The 19,310-nt window shown below is 39.4% G+C and overlaps 1 protein-coding gene and 1 pseudogene across 1 annotated transcript; both read right to left on the bottom strand.

The window, feature by feature from the left end:
- Positions 1-4,598: 4,598 nt before the first annotated feature.
- LOC102283892 (putative olfactory receptor 8G3) lies at positions 4,599-5,532 on the bottom strand (annotated as a pseudogene).
- A 12,500-nt stretch (positions 5,533-18,032) lies between these two features.
- LOC102284168 (putative olfactory receptor 8G3) lies at positions 18,033-19,003 on the bottom strand. The gene is given in 2 exon segments (XM_005902680.2): positions 18,033-18,295; positions 18,298-19,003. Coding segments are annotated over 2 exon segments (933 nt in total). The 5' UTR covers positions 18,968-19,003.
- Positions 19,004-19,310: the final 307 nt, after the last annotated feature.

Raw genomic sequence — 19,310 nt, 5'->3', positions numbered from 1 at the left:
AGCAGTACGTGAACCATGAACTTCCAGATGTTCAAGCTGGCTTTAGAAAAGGCAGAGGAACCAGAGATCAAATTGCCAACATCCGTTGGATCATCAAAAAAGCAAGAGAGTGTCTGTTTGGACCTCATTAAAAAAAGAAGAGGGAATCAAGGTAGAGTGTTTACATGTATAACAGAGTTATACCTTTTAGTGTTTGCTTTTTTGTGTTATACACTAAAGAAATTATGAGAGAAAGGATAATTATATTGAAGTTGTACTGCTGAGAGTTAAACAGGCAAGCTGAGAATTTCTCCTGTGTCTATGTAACAGGAGAGCTTCTCCCTGATGGCTCAGATTATAACGAGTTCGATCCCTGGATTTGGGAAGATTCCCTGGAGAAGGAAATGGCAACCCATTCCAATATTCTTGTCTGAAGAATTCCATGGACAGATGAGCCTGGCAAGTTACAGTCCATTGGGTCAAAGGGTTGGACATGACTGAATGACTAACACTTTTTTCCTGCCCTCCCCCACCCACCCAAATCTGTGTGAAAGCATGGGCTGTCTGGGTAGTTACGGAAATCAGAAAGAAAATTTACTAATTTTACTAACTCCGTCCCCCACTCTTTTACACAACCTCCCTATAAACAAACACAGAGACAGATATACACAGGTGGCCTTCAAATCTTCTGTTTTGTGAAATCAAAACATCTTCTGCAGGGCATGCAATGCACTTTCTATCCCTGCAAGCACTTCCAGGTATGTGGTTCTTGGTCCCACCTCCTAAGAACAAGGGTTGAACTGGAAATACTTGCTGATTTAAGGAAGAAATAATAATTATTGATTCAATCATTCATTATTTAAGTAAAAGCAAAACAGAATAAAATGCAACACATATTTTGTAACTGCTAAATGCCTAGCACATAAACAAAGAAATGCAAGAGACAGATATACATTTAAATTTTCATATGCCATATAATAGACTTTGGCAAGCCACTCCAACATTCTTGTCTTGGAAATCCCATGGACAGAGAAACAAGAGGGACCCATGGGGTCCCAAAAGTGTTAGTCACGACATAGAGACTAAACAACAACAGATTTACATCCTACATGTGGGTAGATCCTCAAATAGATCTTATTTGGTTACAATTATTTCTAAAAGTTGATTATGTCAGCAAATGCTTATGTTGAGGATGGACGTGCTGTTTTTCTCTTAAATTGATACAGTTGGTGTTTTCTCCATCTTTATGGTATTTCACTATACATTCATTTTAGCATCAGATTAAGTAGGTGATTTATATGCGAGGCTTTGCCATACAAAATATGTACCTTTGTATGTTAAAATTCCTCTCTGTATAAGGAAGTTTTACATTATGAGTTTGGAATTTCCACCTCCCTCAGTGAGTGGTAGGATGATGGAGTTACCTTGGATATTTAAAGTCTCTCTGACAGCAAGCTGAATTTGTTCACTTCAAATAATAAAGAGAACGAATAGGGTGCTATCACTGCTCTTAGAAATAGTGTTGTAGTTTTCTCTGTACTGTTACCTCTGTCAGCATATGTAACAATTATCAAACAGCATATGTAACAAATATCTCCTGGGAGAAATTTGAGGTAAATAGGGAAGGGGAACTTGGTTTCCATCTCCTAAATAGTGAAACTAATTCTCAGAGATGTTCATGGCTTGTTCCAAATCACCGTTAATAATTGGTACAGCTGCGACCAGGTCTTGGGTGTTTTGATTCTAAATTTCTCAGGGTTGTTTTTAAAGTCATCATACAAAATTTGCTATACTTAAAAAAATCAATAAACATAAACAGCAATTTTAGTGAATAAAAATGCCTCCGAGCACAAATAAGGGCAACATACTCAAATAAGAAAAATATCTGGAAATAGTCTTTTATATTCCATATTTAACATCTTTATTGTCCAATTTAGAATGTGTGAGAATATCTTCATTTGATACCAGCTTGTCAAATAAATGGAAACACATAAAAGTAGCCTATAGTATTCAATATTGATATAAATGTTTCCCCAGTTTCAGCTCAGCACTAAATTCTTACTTTCAACACCTTATTTAACCTTCAAACCAGTGAGATTTGTTAGGCACCAATATGATTAGCCCAGTATGGCTAAGACTGCCAACTGTTCACCTCTTCTTCCAGGACATACATTTCTCTTTCTCTCTTGCAGTGAGATATGGCATGGTCAAGGTGTGTCTTTTCCTCATTTTCTTTGACCTACTGTAGGCTGGATACAGAAAACACTGAGGCCCTATTTAGACAAGGAAGGTATATACAAAGCCAGAAACAGGTTACAGTAGAGACAAGATGGAGAATGGAAGAAAAGGGCCCACAGACTTGTCTGGGCTATGGACAGTGTTCTCTTTATAGATCTGCATGTTGGTTATATGCTTTTCAGTGTATTAAAAATATGTGAAATATACATATTTTCATATACTTTATATATGAATTTATGTTAAATTTCATGATAAATTAAGGTTATAAAACATTGACTAGTGCTCTCCTGAACATTAACTTAATCCATAGATAAAGACTGAGAAGAAAGAAAGGCCCAAGTATGTGAAACAATCTTCATACAGAGTATGTCACATAGAAGAAACCAGAAGAGGAAGGTGAACACATATAAAGTTATCCAGACCAGTCCAGGGAAGAGGGTCTCCTCTTTCCCAACCCAATTAAGAATTTCCACTAGTCTGTGGAGAGAGAAAAATTAGTGCATAATCCTATTGCCTAGACTTAAAGTATGTTATATATCACTATGCTTAAGTTAATGGTAAACGGGATGCTTCTCTTTCCATATTATATAAGGTTTTTTATTATTTTTAATTAGAGGACTCTTTGTGACCCCATGGACTGCAGAACGCCAGGCCTCCCTGTCCTTCACCATCTCCCAGAGCTTGCTCAAACATGTGTCCATTGAGTATTTAGAATTTTATGTGAATTTATAGTTACCAGATGTTAAATTCCCAGAAGCAGAAAAAGGAGCAATATGAGCAAGATGTTTCCAAGATAAAACTGACAAGAAATGGCAATTACATATAACTTGAATGACAAAAGACTATGAACTGCATGAAGGTGAAACAACTTACAGAATTTGGGACTATTATGTGTAGTTGATACAGAAATTTGTTGTAGTTTAGTGGCAAAGCAATGTCAGACTCTTTGCAACTCCATGAACTGTAGCTTGCCAGGGTCCTCTGTCCATGGGATTTCCCAGGCAAGAATACTGGAGTGGGTTACCATTTCCTCCTCCAGGAGATGTTCTCCTCTCAAGGAGTGAAGCCGCATCTTCTGCATTGGCAGCTTCATTCTTTACTGCTGAGCCACCAAGGAAGCCCCTGTTTATTATATAAACAGTATAGCATTAATGGTATAAAGATAAAAATGTGTTAGTCTGCTTCTATAAAAATTGTTGGTATTGAACATGATAATTTGAATCTCGTTGATGAATCTTATCATAAGTTTCTCCAGTAACTTTCCAATTGGTCTTTTTGTTTGATCAACACAGGTTTGAAATATTCTTTTTATTTTCATTATATCAAATGAAATGAAAGTGAAAATAGCATTGGAGAGATCTAGCCGAAAGCAATTACAATCTTACAGGAAAGGTAGAAGCTTAATGTGTCGAAGAAAATTACTGAGAAGGCCTTAGACATACCCACAATTACCTGGAGGCAATATATTACTTTGAGTAAAATCACAGTTCCTGAAGCCAGACATTCTAGCCTCTGTCTTTATTATGTTTGGGACTGTGTGCATTTCCTCTAAGTAAACTGAGCTTCAGTTGACTCATCTTTCAAAGGGAAACAATACTAGGGCTTGCCTTGAGAGAATACCATAAATATTAAAGAAAGTTACCTATACATCTGTGTCTCTTTTGCTGTCTTGCATACAGGGACTCTGTGGTAGAGGGATGGGGGGATGATTTGGGATAATGACATTAAAACATGTATAATATCATATAAAAAAAGAATTGCCAGTCCAGGTTGGATGCAGGATACAGGAAGTTTGGGGCTGGTGCACTGGGATGACCCAGAGGGATGGTATGGGGAGGGAGGTGGGAGGGGGATTCAGGATGGGGAACACGTGTACACCCATGGCGGATGCATGTTGATGTATGGCAAAACTAATACAATATTGTAAAGTTTAAAAATAAAATAAAATTTTAAAAAATAATTAATTAAAAAATAAATTTAAAAATAACAATTTAAAAAAAATTAAAAAAATAATGAAAGTTACCTAATATAAAGTGCTGGGCACAGTGTTTGATATTTTATACTAACTCAATAATAACATGTTATTATTCTATGATTGCCATCATAATTGTTCTTGGTGTTGTCTGTATTTTTTTTTTTTTTTTTTGGTACCACACTGGAGCTTCTTGAATTCTCAAAGTCTTTGACTTTAATCTTGATAGTTCTCCATAAATAGTCAATATAACATGAACTCAAAGGAATTAGCCTGGAGGAAACTTGGGGAAACTATTGTATGGGGAAATGACTGAATTTCCAAAAATTTGAAAAATAAAACTAAAACATTGTGTATCTCAGCAAAGCAAATTTTTATTTCCCATATGACACCATGACACTGAGTCTATTCATCTACATTTTCCACTGTACAGGATTTTCCTCAGGGCCAATTTGACATCCTTATTCCGCAAACTGTAGATCAAAGGATTCAGCATGGGCACAATGCAGGTATAAAACACAGAGGACACTTTCCCTTGGTCCATGGGGCTCACAGATGATGGCTGTGGGTACATGAATGCTGCAGATCCATAGAAAACAGCAACGGCCAAGATATGGGAACTGCAAGTGCTGAAGGCTTTGGACCTGCCCTCCGAGGAGTGGATGTGGAAGATTTTGTAGAGGATGAAGATGTAGGAGGTAAGAATAGTTAAGGCAGGAATCAGGAAGTTGAAAGAACTGCAGACTAGAGCCAATAATTTGTTGAAATAGATGCTAGAACAGGATAGCTCCATGAGTGGAAAAACATCGCAGAAATAATGGTTAACCACATTGGCCTTGCAGAAATAGAGTCTCAACATAAAGCAAGTATGGAACGTCGATTGAATGATGCACAAGATATAAACTGCTGCTGTGAGCTGGAAGCACCTATAATAAGACATGATGGCATTATAAAGCAAGGGGTTACAGATGGCAACATAGCGGTCATATGCTATTTCAGCCAACATATAACTCTGCAATAATAAAAACAGCAAAGAAATAGAGTGGAGTGATGCATTCAGAGTAGGAGATGATATTTTTCTCTGTCACAAAGTTCACCAGCATTTTGGGAGCAATGACAGTGGACTGACAGAGATCAATAAAGGACAAATTTCTGAGGAAATAGTACCTGGGGGTGTGCAGGTGAGAACTGAGCCCAATCAGTGTGATCATGCCCAGGTTCCCCACCACCGTGATCACGTAGATTCCTAAGAAGAGGAGGAAAAGTGGCAGCTGGAGTTGTGATTGTTCTGTGAGCCCAGCGAGAATGGACTCAGTCACTGAGGAGTGATTTCCAGGGTCCATTTTCTTCTCAGCAGGTTCTAAGTTTAAAGAAAAAAGGAAAATGAGTGTATTTGTGTGTGTGTGTGTGTGTGTGTGTGTGTGTGTGTGAGAGAGAGAGAGAGAGAGAGAGAGAGAGGCAGAGAGTAATTCTGCAGAGATCATTCTTTATCCCTCATCAGAGGACAAACATAATGAAGGGAATTCTCCAGTATATCCTGCCACTGTAGGACAAACAATCATTCTGGTTGAACTAGAATAGAAATTGTAAACTTCAAGAACTTTGTAATTATGATACTTTATAATGTTTAAGAGAAACAAGAATTTATGAATTTTTAAAGTCAGCCAAAAGGAACGTTCTAGCATTATTTCTGAGTACTCCTCTTTCCTCCAAGTTTCTATGTTTAGATATTAATATCATGCATGTCAAATGGTATAGATATTTCCTTTCATTTATAATAAGTAATAGTAATGTATTCTTTCTATAATTAATGCAGAGAGGATTCACACGTCTGTGGAAAGTAGTTATACTAGCCGGGGCTGTCTTCTTTAGTAATATCTCAACTGAAAATAACTGAAGAACAGTTTCATTTCACTTGAGATCTGGTGCTTTAATGTCTGAGCTTCCTTTCCCCTGGAATTTGACCCCAGAGAGCAGAAATGTAACTGTTTGGCAGACATTTTATATCTCAATATACCTTTTACAACAAACACAATCATCCCTATCATCAGTCACACCCTGAGCTGACAGTCAAAAGTTGAAGCACAGACTGAATAACCACGTACATAGCAGATATTCTTTAGGACACCCCTAATGGGTGGTTGGATTAAATGTATTTTTAATATCTTCATTCTAATAGATCCTGATTATGTTAGACAATAGAGGATCAAATCCTCAGCTCAATCCCATTCTTGCTCTGGGGTCTTGAGGTATACATTTTATACCTCATGTTTATACCTCAGTAGGTTTTCCCACCCCATGAACTATTCTTTCTCATTCTAATTTGGATAATCTTAGAGGTGAGAGTATAATGGCCTAAATAAAAGTCATGCACTCCACCACCGTGACCAGGGCATCAGTGTACTAAGATATATCTATGCAAAGCACTAAGCAATTGGTATGCCAACATTTGAAAAATATAATCATGTATTTTGCACATGCTCTAAATAGAATTCAAAGATGATAGAGATGTGGATTAATAAAATACATGCAAAATAAAATAAGTAATTTTAGTGTCAGTTCAATACTAGTCAACAGTGATATGTTTTTTAAAAGACAAATGTATCTTCTGTTTAGATTTGCAAAGGAAATGAGTAGGTTCAGAAAATAGAAATTCATATTCATAACACTCAAGCATTATATGGACTACTGTATACAATTTGAGGTAAAAAGCAATTGTGTATGATATAGGAAAAGCTGCACAGTTTCATAAATATGATCTAGAAATCAGTTATTTTAAGATAGCTAAAACAATCGAGGATATTTTTTTCTAGCAAAGCAAAAATTCTTGTGGCACAGGAAGCTATTTAAACATTCGTCATATGGCAGTGAGAGGTACTGAATTTATTGTATACGTTCAAGAGATTGGGTAAAATTAACTGCTTCAAACTATGGGAAGAAATATTTGGTTTCACAGCAAAGACAAACATCCGTATCTTCAGACTCACCCTGACCTGACAGTCATAAAAGTTGGAGCACAGACTAAATAACCACGTACATAGCAGATATTCTCTCAGTCCAGTTCAGTCAGTCAGTCGTGTCTGACTCTTTGCGACCCCATGAATTGCAGCACGCCAGGCCTCTCTGTCCATTACCAACTGCTGGAGTTCACTCAGACTCACGTCCATCGAGTTGGTGATGCCATCCAGCCATCTCGTCCTCTGTCTTCCCCTTCTCCTCCTGCCCCCAATCCCTCCCAGCCTCAGAGTCTTTTCCAATGAGTCAACTCTTTGCATGAGGTGGCCAAAGTATTGGAGTTTCAGCTTTAGCATCATTCCTTCCAAAGTAATCCCAGGGCTGATCTCCTTCAGAATGGACTGGTTGGACCTCCTTGCAGTCCAAGGGACACTCAAGAGTCTTCTCCAACACCACAGTTCAAAAGCATCAATTCTTGGTGCTCAGCTTTCTTCACAGTCCAACTCTCACATCCATACATGACCACTGGAAAAACCATAGCCTTGACTAGACGGACCTTTGTTGGCAAAGTAATGTCTCTGCTTTTGAATATGCTATATAGGTTGCTCATAACTTTCCTTCCAAGGAGTAAGCATCTTTTAAATTCATGGCTGCAGTCACCATCTGCAGTGATTTTGGAGCCCAAAAAAATTCAGTCTGACACTGTTTCCACTGTTTCCCCATCTATTTCCCATGAAGTGATGGGACCGGATACCATGATCTTCATTTTCTTAATGTTGAGCTTTAAGCCAACATTTTCACTCTCCTCTTTCACTTTCATCAAGAGGCGTTTTAGTTCCTCGTCACTTTCTGCCATAAGGGTGGTGTCATCTGCATATCTGAGGTGATTGATATTTCTCCCGGCAATCTTGATTCCAGCTTGTGATTCTTCCAGCCCAGCGTTTCTCATGATGTACTCTGCATATAAGTTAAATAAGCAGGGTGACAATATACAGCCTTGACGTGCTCCTTTCCCTATTTGGAACCAGTCTGTTGTTCTATGTCCAGTTCTAACTGTTGCTTCCTGACCTGCATATAGGTTTCTCAAGAGGCAGGTCATGTGGTCTGGTATTCCCATCTCTTTCAGAATTTTTCACAGTTTATTGTGATCCACACAGTCAAAGGCTTTGGCATAGTCAATAAAGCAGAAATAGATGTTTTTCTGGAACTCTCTTGCTTTTTTGATGATCCAGCAGATGTCGGCAATTTGATCTCTGGTTCCTCTGTTTTTTCTAAAATCAGCTTGAACATCTGGAAGTTCACGGTTCACCTATTGCTGAAGCCTGGCTTGGAGAATTTTGAGCATTACTTTACTAGTGTGTGAAGTGAATGCAATTGTGCAGTAGTTTGAGCATTCTTTGGCATTGCCTTTCTTTGGGATTGGAATGAAAACTGACCTTTTCCAGTCCTGTGGCCACTGCTGAGTTTTCCAAATTTGCTGGCATATTGAGTGCAGCACTTTCACAGCATCATCTTTCAGGATTTGGAATAGCTTAACTGGAATTCCATCACCTTCTCTAGCTTTGTTTGTAGTGATGCTTTCTAAGGCCCACTTGACTTCACATTCCAGGATGGCTGGTTCTAGGTGATTGGTCATACCATCGTGATTATTTTGGTCATGAAGATCTTTTTTGTATAGTTTTTCTGTGCATTTTTGCCACCTCTTCTTAATATCTTCTGCTTCTGTTAAATCCATACCATTTCTGTCCTTTATTGAGCCCATCTTTGCATCAAATGTTCCCTTGGTATCTCTAATTTTCTTGAAGAGGTCTCTAGTCTTTCCCATTCTATTGTTTCCCTCTATTTCTTTGCATTGATCACTGAGGAAGGCTTTCTTATCTCTCCTTGCTATTCTTTGGAACTCTGCATTCAGATGCTTATATCTTTCCTTTTCTCCTTTGCTTTTCTCTTCCCTTCTTTTCACACCTATTTCTAAGGCCTCCTCAGACAGCCATTTTGCTTTTTTGCATTTCTTTTTCTTGGGGATGGTCTTGATTCCTGTCTCCTGTACAATGTCACAAACCTCCGTCCATAGTTCATCAGGCACTCTATCAGATATAGTCCCTTAAATCTATTTCTCACTTCCACTGTATAATCATAGGGGATTGGATTTAGGTCATACCTGAATGGTCTAGTGGTTTCCCCACTTTCTTTAATTTAAGTCTGAATTTGGCAATAAGCAGTTCATGATCTGAGCCACAGTCAGCTCCTGGTCTTGTTTTTGCTGACTGTATAGAGCTTCTCCATCTTTGGCTGCAAAGAATATAATCAATCTGATTTCGGTGTTGACCATCTGGTGATGTCCATGTGTAGAGTCTTCTCTTGTGTTGTTGGAAGAGAGTGTTTGCTATGACCAGTGCGTTCTCTTGGCAAAACTCTATTAGCCTTTGCACCGGTTCATTCCGTGTTCCAAGGCCAAATTTGCCTGTTACTCCAGGTGTTTCTTGACATCCTACTTTTGCATTCCAGTCCCCTATAATGAAAAGGACATCTTTTGGGGGTTCTAAAAGGTCTTGTTGGTCTTCATAGAATCGTTCAACTTCAGCTGCTTCAGCATTACTGATTGGGGCATAGACTTGAATTACTGTGATACTGAATGGTTTGCCTTCAAATGAATAGAGATCATTCTGTCATTTTTTAGATTGCATCCAAGTACTGCATTTCAGACTCTTTTGTTGACCATGATGGCTACTCCATTTCTTCTAAGGGATTCCTGCCCATGGTAGTAGATATAATGGTCATCTGAGTTAAATTCACCCATTCCAGTCCATTTTGGTTCTCTGATTCCTAGAATCTCAACATTCACTCTTGCCCTCTCCTGTTTGACCACTTCCAATTTGCCTTGATTCATGGACCTGACATTCCAGATTCCTGTGCAATATTGCTCTTTACAGCATTGGATCTTGCTTCTATCACGAGTCACATCCACAACTGGGTATTGTTTTTGCTTTGGCTCCATCCCTTCATTCTTCCTGGAGTTATTTCTGCACTGATCCTCAGTAGCATATTGGGCACCTACTGAACTGGGGAGTTCCTCTTTCAGTATCCTATCATTTTGCCTTTTCATACTGTTCATGGGGTTCTCAAGACAAGAATACTGAAGTGGTTTGCCATTCCCTTCTCCAGTGGACCACATTCTGTCAGACCTCTCCACCATGACCCACCTGTCCTGGGTGGCGCCACATGGCGTGGCTTAGTTTCGTTGAGTTAGACAAGGCTGTGGTCCTAGTGTGATTAGATTGACTAGTTTTCTGTGATTATGGTTTCAGTGTTTCTGCCCTCTGATGCCCTCTTGCAACACCTACTGTCTTACTTGGGTTTCTCTTACCTTGGACGTGGGGTATCTCTTCACGGCTGCTCCAGCAAAGTGCAGCCGCTGCTCCTTACCTTGGGCGAGTGATATCTCCTCACAGCCACCCCTCCTGACCTTGAACGTATGGTAGCTCCTCTAGGCCCTCCTGCCCCTGAGCAGCCACCATTCCTTGGGCGTGGGGTAGCTCCTCTCGGCTGCCATCCCTGACCTCAGAGGTGTGGTAGCTGCTCTCATCTGCCGCCCTTGACCTCGGACGTGGGGTAGCTCCTCTCTGCCGTTCCTGCGCCATCGCAGCCTGGCACTCTCGGCCACTGCCCCGACCTTGGACGTGGGGTAGCTCCTCTTGGCCGGTGCCCCTTGGGCATGGGGTCCTCTTGGCTTCTGCCCCTGACCTCACACGTGACATAGCTCCTCTCAGCCGCGCTTGTGCAAGGTCGCGGCCACCCACGCTTGTGCACTGTTGCAGCCGCACATAATGGGTAGTTGGATTAAATGTACTTCTAATATCTTCATTCTAATGGATCCTGATTATGTTAGACAATAGAGGATCAAATCCTTAGCTTAATCCCATTCTTTCTATGGAGTCTTGAGATAATATATCTACTCTCCAACTCTGAAAAAAACAGATATACTAAAATCCACCTTCTGTGTAAATTCAGATAAATGATTCCTATGAGGTGCTTAGCACAGTCCCATACAGTTGGTAAGAACTGGATTCTGTCAATGTTATTTTAGTTTCAATCTATTGAGTTGCTTTCCATTATATCTTTTGTCTCAGTGGCATTTTCATTCCTTCTATGATGGCTGGGATTTAAAATTTTTTTTTTCTTAAGACATTTTCTTGCTTCTACTTTCTACCTAAATACATACCATGATACAGAAATTTGAAATTATTATTAAATATTAACCTCTTAAATACAATATTTTCCAAGGTTGCCAAATAAAGTTTGAATAAATGTCTGTCATTCAATGATTTATCTTACCCAATAACAAAATCTTTTATTTTTATATCCCACCAGGTATCACATGATTTAACAATGACACAAAACAGCACTTGATAGAATTTCTTTTATGACTCATCATATTTCTTTATCTTCTATCACACATTCCCAGGGCATCTGATGAAATCTATTAAATAGTTAGGGTCCTTAAGTTAAGGGCTTTAATAATGTAAACCCCAGTTAATAAGACCATTTTCTATGTGCTGAGGAATACCCTTCTTATGTTTACATTCTTAGAACACGCTTGATTCTTTATCAATTATTATGAGTTGCTTATTGGCTTTTCTTCTGTACTAGACTGTAAACTCAATGCAATGCTTGCCACAATGCCTTGCATACAGCTACCAATAAATATGATTTTTTAATAAAATTAATGAAAGAATTGTAGTGATAAATTAACATAGACTCCAACACAAGTGAAGGAATCTCTCACACTGCCTGAGTTGAAGTGAGTAAACAAAGAAATACTGGCCATACATTTATCCAGTGGGGACAGAAAGATGGTAAGGGAACCTTTGCTCCTCAGGAAGTGTTGATATTAGAGTGAGGACAGATAGAGACAGAAAATAGCTACTTGCAAATCTATTAGTGCACTGAGAGGGAGCTAGAACAGAAGATCTGACTTTTTAAAGTCCAGGACTGGGATTCAGATACATCCCTCTTGCTCCCAAAAACATCAGTGCTGTGTATTCTTCTACTCTATTTCTCTGAAGGGAAAAATGGTTCTGGTGATGCTGATGGATAGTTCTGAGTACTAACCTTGCAGGACTCATTGTAGAGTCATAACCTAGAAGACTCTGTTGTAATAATTTTGAGTCACTGGTCCTGACTTGTTGAAATCAATAGCCCTCTGCAAAGGTAGATTGATATGAATTGTGATTTACACTCTGAGTATTGATGCTAAGAGTCAGATGAGGAACAAGTAATGTTAATGATCTCCAATTAGAATCAACTGTCAAGTATCAACTGTCAGGAAAAGTTACAATTAGCTCTTCCCTTTTCTCCCACTGACTCTAAAGTATTTAATAGTGTCATATCATTGTAATTTTTCATTTTTGTTAGATTATAGGTTGGAAGAAATGTTGTGATAAATCTTATTAGAGCTCTGGTGAATTTCACATCAAGCTATGTAAGAATTCAAAATTTTAGGAAATTTTTATGACCTGCATTAAAGGAACACTCTAAAGAGATTTCACACAAGAGATAAATAAAAAATCAGAAAAAAAAATTTGTGTGCAATATTTGAACTTTTTTTTCTCATAGACCTATAATAACTGTATTTAGATGTCATGATGTATTTATAAAACAGTAGTACTTTAAATATTTTAACATGTGTGCTGCAGGAAGGTTTCAACTGGTTACTGTCATAACCCCATGAAAACTCCTAACAAGTAGAATAAGTTAATGACTTTTCTAAGTATATAAACAAAAGAAATATTGGGGAATAATATAGCGATCTGTCAAATAATGTAAAAATAATTACTAGATATTGTTTGCTTAAGATATAGAGTAATAAAAAATCATGTTCTGGTTCAAGGTGACAATCTAGGAAGATCTACAACTCTGCAACAATATAGCTCATCATCTTTTCTCTTTATCTAGAAATTAAATTTACATATGGTAAAATTCTACATACTAAGAATTTTCTCAGTGTCAATATAGGTGATGTTCTTTTCTGGTCTGCTTATGGGAAACCATGGTAATCTAGACTGGAGTATTCGAGTTCCAGATACCACTGTATCTCCAGATTTGCTATGTTGCCCCATCAGATAACAAAAATACATATTATTTTTTTAACACATATATGCTACATGCTTGAAAACCAAGAGTTTTGTTTCAAGGACTTGGGGTAGTTGACTTCATTTAATGGCTTAAAAAATCATGTGTTCATGAGTTATCTTACCTGTACTGGGGTTTGATACAGAAGTTACTCAATTTCATTCTTCTAAATTTTTTATAGAAATAATTTAGGATGTCATCAATTTTATTGCAGATCTTTGAAGAACTCTTCAAACATAAGTTCAATTGATTTTAACTTTTAAAAGTCATATGTAGCTAACTGGATAAAGTAATGGATAAAGATAGCATGAGATGTTTATTGCTTCCCGTAAATATTTTTTAAAAAGGAAATAAGAAAATTATCAAAGTCTTTCTAGTGCCAGGAACTATCTTAGGTCCTGCAGATATGGCAGTGAAATACATGCACGAGGATAACCTTCATGAACATTACAGTACAATAAGCAGGCAAGTACACACCCAAAACAATAAATGACATAGTAGGAGCATACAGGTTTGAGCAATGGTACAAATCAAAATTGCTGGGAGAAATATCAATAACCTCAGATATGCAGATAATACCACCCTTATGGCAGAAAGTGAAGAGGAACTAAAAAGCCTCTTGATGAAAGTGAAAAAGGAGAGTGAAAAAGTTGACGTAAAGCTCAACATTCAGAAAACTAAAATCATGGCATCTGGTCCCATCACTTCATGGGAAACAGATGGGGAAACAATGGAAACAGTGACAGACTTTATTTTTTTAGGAGGGGGGGCCTCCAAAATCACTGCAGATGGTGATTGCAGCCATGAAATTAAAAGATGCTTATTCCTTGGAAAGAAAGTTATGAGCAACCTAGATAGCATATTCAAAAGCAGAGACATTACTTTGCCAACAAAGGTCCATCTAGTCAAGGCTATGGTTTTTCCAGTGGTCATGTATGGATGTGAGAGTAGGACTGTGAAGAAAAGCTGAGCACTAAAGAATTGATGCTTTTGAACTGTGGTGTTGGAGAAGACTCTTGAGAGTCCCTTGGACTACAGGGAGATCCAACCAGTCCATTCTAAAGGAGATCAGTCCTGGGTATTCTTTGGAAGAAATGACGCTAAAGCTGAAACTCCAATATTTTGGCCACCTCATGCGAAGAGTTGACTCATTGGAAAAGACTCTGATGCTGGGAGGGACTGGGAGCAGGAGGAGAAGGGGACGACAGAGGATGAGATGGCTAGATGGCATCACCGACTCGATGGACGTGAGTTTGTGTGAACTCTGGGAGTTGGTGATGGACAGGGAGGCCTGGCGTGCTGCAATTCATGGGGTCGCAAAGAGTCGGACACGACTGAGCAACTGAACTGAACTGAACTGAACAAAGCATGAAGGGGTTCTTAACTCAGATTTTAAGCTCTGATAAGGATTTTGAAGTAAGAGAACCAAACACCCAACAATGTAATAAGCAAAGACTATATCTAAAATAGCATGCTTATGTTATGTCCGGTCACAAAAACATTCTCTCAATCATTTTCATTACGACAACATTGACATCTTTATTCCTGAGGCTGGAGAACAGGGGATTCAGCATGGGCACAGCAATAGGATAAAACACAGAGGACACTTTCCCTTAGTCCATGGAGTTCACAGATGATGCATGCAGGTACATGAATGTTAGAGATTCATAGAAAATAGCAACAGCTGAGATGTGGGAGCTGCATGTGTTGAAAGCTTTGGACCTGCCCTCTGTGGACCAAATGTGGATGATGCTGGAAATGATGAAGATGTTGGAGCTGAGGATGGTCAGGATGGGGACAGAGATGTTAGGTGCACCAAAACATAAAACCAGGAATTCACTGAGATAGGTGCTAGAGCAGGAGAGCTTGAGGAGGGGCAGAAGATCACAGAAATAATGGTTCAGTGCAGTTCAGTTCCATTCAGTCATTGAGTCGTGTACAACTCTTTGTGACACCATGGATGGCAGAACGCCAGTCTTCCCTGTCCATGACAAACTCCTGGAGCTTACTCAAACTCATGTCCATCTAGTTGGTGATGCCATCCAGCCATCTCATCCTCTGTGGTCCCATTCTCATCTGCCTTCAATCTTTCCCACCTTCAGGGACTTTTGCAATGAGTTTGTTCTTCAAATCAGGTGACCAAAGTATTGGAGTTTCAGCTTCAGCATCAGTCCTTCCAGTGAATATTCAGGACTGGTTTGCTTTAGTATTGACTGACTGGATCACCTTGCAGTTCAAGGGACTCTCAAGTGTGTTCTCCAATACCATAGTTCAAAAGCATCAGTTCTTCAGCTCTCAGCTTTCTTTATAGTCCAACTCTCACATCCATAAATGACTACTAGAAAAATCATACCTTTGACTGCTGCTGCTAAGTCACTTCAGTCGTGTCCGACTCTGTGCGACCCCATAGACGACAGCCCACAAGGCTCCCCCGTCCCTGGGATTCTCCAGGAAAGAACACTGGAGTGGGTTGCCATTTCCTTTTCCAATGTATGAAAATGAAAAGTGAAAGTGAAGTCGCTCAGTCGGGTCCGACTCTTCACGACTCCATGGACTGCAGCCCACCAGGCTCCTCTGTCCATGGGATTTTACAGGCAAGAGTACTGGAGTGGGGTGCCATTGCCTTCTCCGACTAGACAGACATTTGTTGGCAAAGTAATGTCTCTGCTTTTTAATATGCTCTCTAGGCTGGTCATAGCTTTTCTTCCAAGGAGCAAGCTTCTTTTAATTTCACAGCTGCAGTCACCATCTCCAGTGATTTTGTAGACCGCCCCCCACCCCCCCAAAAAAAAGTCTCTCACTGTTTCCATTGTTTCCCCATCTATTTGCCATGAAGTGATGGGACCGGATGCCATGATCTTAGTTTTCTGAATGTTGAGCTTTAAGCCAATTTTTTCACTATCCTCTTTCACTTACATCAAGAGGCTCTTTAGCTCTTCTTCACTTTCTGCCATAAGCATGGTGTCATTTGCATATCTGCTGCTGCTAAGTCACTTCAGTCGTGTCCAACTCTGTGCGACCCCACAGACGGCAGCCCACCAGGCTCCCCCATCTCTGGGATTCTCCAGGCAGGAACACTGGAGTGGGTTGCCATTTCCTTCTCCAATGCATGAAAGTGAAAAGTGAAAGTGAAGTCGCTCAGTCATGTCCGGCTCTTAACGACCCCATGGACTGCAGCCTAAGAAGCTCCTCCCACGGGATTTTCCAGGCAAGAGTACTGGAGTGGGTTGCCATTGCCTTCTCCTCTGCATATCTGAGATTACTGATATTTCTCCTAGCAATCTTGACTCCAGCTTGTGCTTCCTCCAGCCCAGCGTTTCTCATGATGTACTCTGCATAGAAGTTAAATAAGCAGTTTTGCTGGAGCAGCCGTGAAGAGATATCCCACATGCAAGGTAAGAGAAACCCAAGGAAGATGGTAGGCACTGAGAGAAGGTATCAGGGGGCAGACAGACTGAAACCACAATCACAGACAACTAGCCAACCTGATCACATGGACCACAGCCTTATCTAAGTCAATAAAACTAAGCCACGCCATGTGGAGCTGCCCAAGATGGACAGGTCACGGTGAAGAGGTCTGACAGAATGTGGTCCACTAGAGAAGGGGATGGCAAGCCACTTCAGTATTCTTGCCTTGAGAACCCCATGAATAGTATGAAAAGGCAAAAAAGACAGGACACTGAAAGATGAGCTCCCCAGGTCAGTAGGTGCCCAATATGGTACTGGAGATCAGTGGAGAAATAACTCCAGAAAGAATGAAGGGATAGAGCCAAAGCAAAAAACAACACCCAGTTGTGGATGGGACTGGTGATAGAAGCAAAGGAAAGAAGAAATGATTCTAAGATGAAACTGACACGAAGTGGTAATTGTTTGTAAATTATGGTTTTTTGGCTACTATAAGTAACTGTTCCATAAATAATACAGCATTACTAGTATAAAGATAAAAAATGTTTTGGGCCACTTTTATAAAAATTGTTGGTGTTGAGCATAGAAATTTGAATCTCTTTAGTAAGACTCTATTATAAGATTCTGCAGTAACTCTCCAACTGATTTTTTTTTCCCCTTTGATCAGGACAGGTTTGAAATATTTCAATTATTTCATTATATCAAATGAAACAAAAGTGATACTAGGATTGGATAGAGAGAAGAAAGCAGCACAGTCTTATAAGGAACTGTATATTAAAGTGTAGAAGAAAATTACTGGTAAGGCCTTAGACTTACCCACGTTTACTTGGGGCCAAGTATTTATATTTTGAGTAAAATCACAGGTCCTGGAGCCAGACATTCTAGATTCTTGTCATTTATTATGTTTGGGAACATGGACATTTACTGAAACTAAATAAGTGTCAGTTTATTCAGCTTTCCGAATAAAATAGCACCAGGGCTTGCCCTGAAAGAAAACTGTAAATGCTAAATGAAGTCATCTACTTTAAATTGCTGGGCTTACTGCTTGATATTTTATACTATTTTAATCATGTATGCTATTATTTTATGATGATCATCATAGTTGTGGTTGTTTGTATCAAACTGGAGCTTCTTTAATTATTAGGAATCTGTGAGTTTATTCTTGTTATTTCTCCATACATAGTCACTGTAAAACAGTTTCAATGGAAGTGTCCCAGAGAGAATTTGGGAAAGGTATTATATGAGAAAATGATTCTGAATTTCCAAAAATTTTAACAATAAAACTAAAACATTGCCTATCTCAGCAAACCAAAGGCATATTTCTGATATGACACTATGACATTGAGTCTATTCATCTACGTTTTCCACTCTCTAGAATTTTCTTCAGAGCAAATTTGACATCCTTATTCCGCAGACTGTAGATCAGAGGGTTTAGCATGGTTACAATGCAGGTATAAAACACAGAGGACACTTTCCCTTGGTCCATAGAGCTCACAGATGAAGGCTTCAGGTACGTGAATGCTGCAGATCCATAGAAAACAGCAACAGCTGAGATGTGGGAGCTGCATGTGCTGAAGGCTTTGGACCTGCCTTCAGTGGAGTGAATGTGAAGATGGTAGAGAGAATGAAAATGTAGGAAGCAAGGATGGTTAAAACAGGAATCAGGACATTAAAAGCACTAAAGACTAGAGCCAATAATTCATTCATGGAGATGCTAGAACAGGATAGCTCCAAGAGTGGGAAGACATCACAGAAATAATGGTTAATCACATTGGCCTTGCAGAAATGGAGTCTCAACATAAAGCCTGTATGGATTGCAGATTCAATGATGCACAAAATATAAACTGTCACTGTGAGCTGGAAGCACCTCTAACAAGACATGATGACATTGTAAAGCAAAGGGTTACAGATGGCAACATAGCAGTCATACGCCATTACAGCCAACATATAACATTCTGCAATAATAAAAACAATAAAGAAATAGAGCTGAGTCATACATTCAGGGTAAGAGATGACACTTTTCTCTGTCATAAAGTTCACCAGCATTTTAGGGGTAACGACAGTGGAATGACAGAAATCAATAAAGGACAAATTGGTGAGGAAATAGTACATGGGGGTGTGCAGGTGAGAACTGAGCCCTATCAGTGTGATCATGCCTAGGTTCCCCACCACCGTGACTGAGTAGATCCCTAGGAAGAAGACCAGAAGGGGAATCTGGAGCTCTGGTTTCTCTGTGAGCCCAGCGAGGATGAACTCAGTCACTGAGGAATGATTTCCAGGGTCCATTTTCTTCTCAGCAGGTTCTAGGTTTAAAAATGAGAAAATGAGTGTACTTTTCTGTTAAGGTGTGTGAGAGACAGAGAGAGATATTTTTGGACATATGTATGTGTGTGTGTGTGCTGCAGAGAGTAATCCTGCTGAGATCATTGTTTATTGGTCATCAGAGGACATAGTGTGGGGATTTCTTTAGCATTTATTGCCATTCTAGGACGACTATGATTCTGGTTGAATTAGAATGCTATGCTAAGTCACTTCAGTCATGTCTGACTCTGTGCGACCCCATAGACAGCAGCCCACCAAGCTCCCCCGTCCCTGGGATTCCCCAGGCAAGAACACTGGAGTGGGTTGC

Source organism: Bos mutus, chromosome 29, assembly GCF_027580195.1.
Source record: "Bos mutus isolate GX-2022 chromosome 29, NWIPB_WYAK_1.1, whole genome shotgun sequence".
Classification (NCBI taxonomy): domain Eukaryota; kingdom Metazoa; phylum Chordata; class Mammalia; order Artiodactyla; family Bovidae; genus Bos; species Bos mutus.
This window is presented reverse-complemented; position numbering and strand designations above follow the sequence as displayed.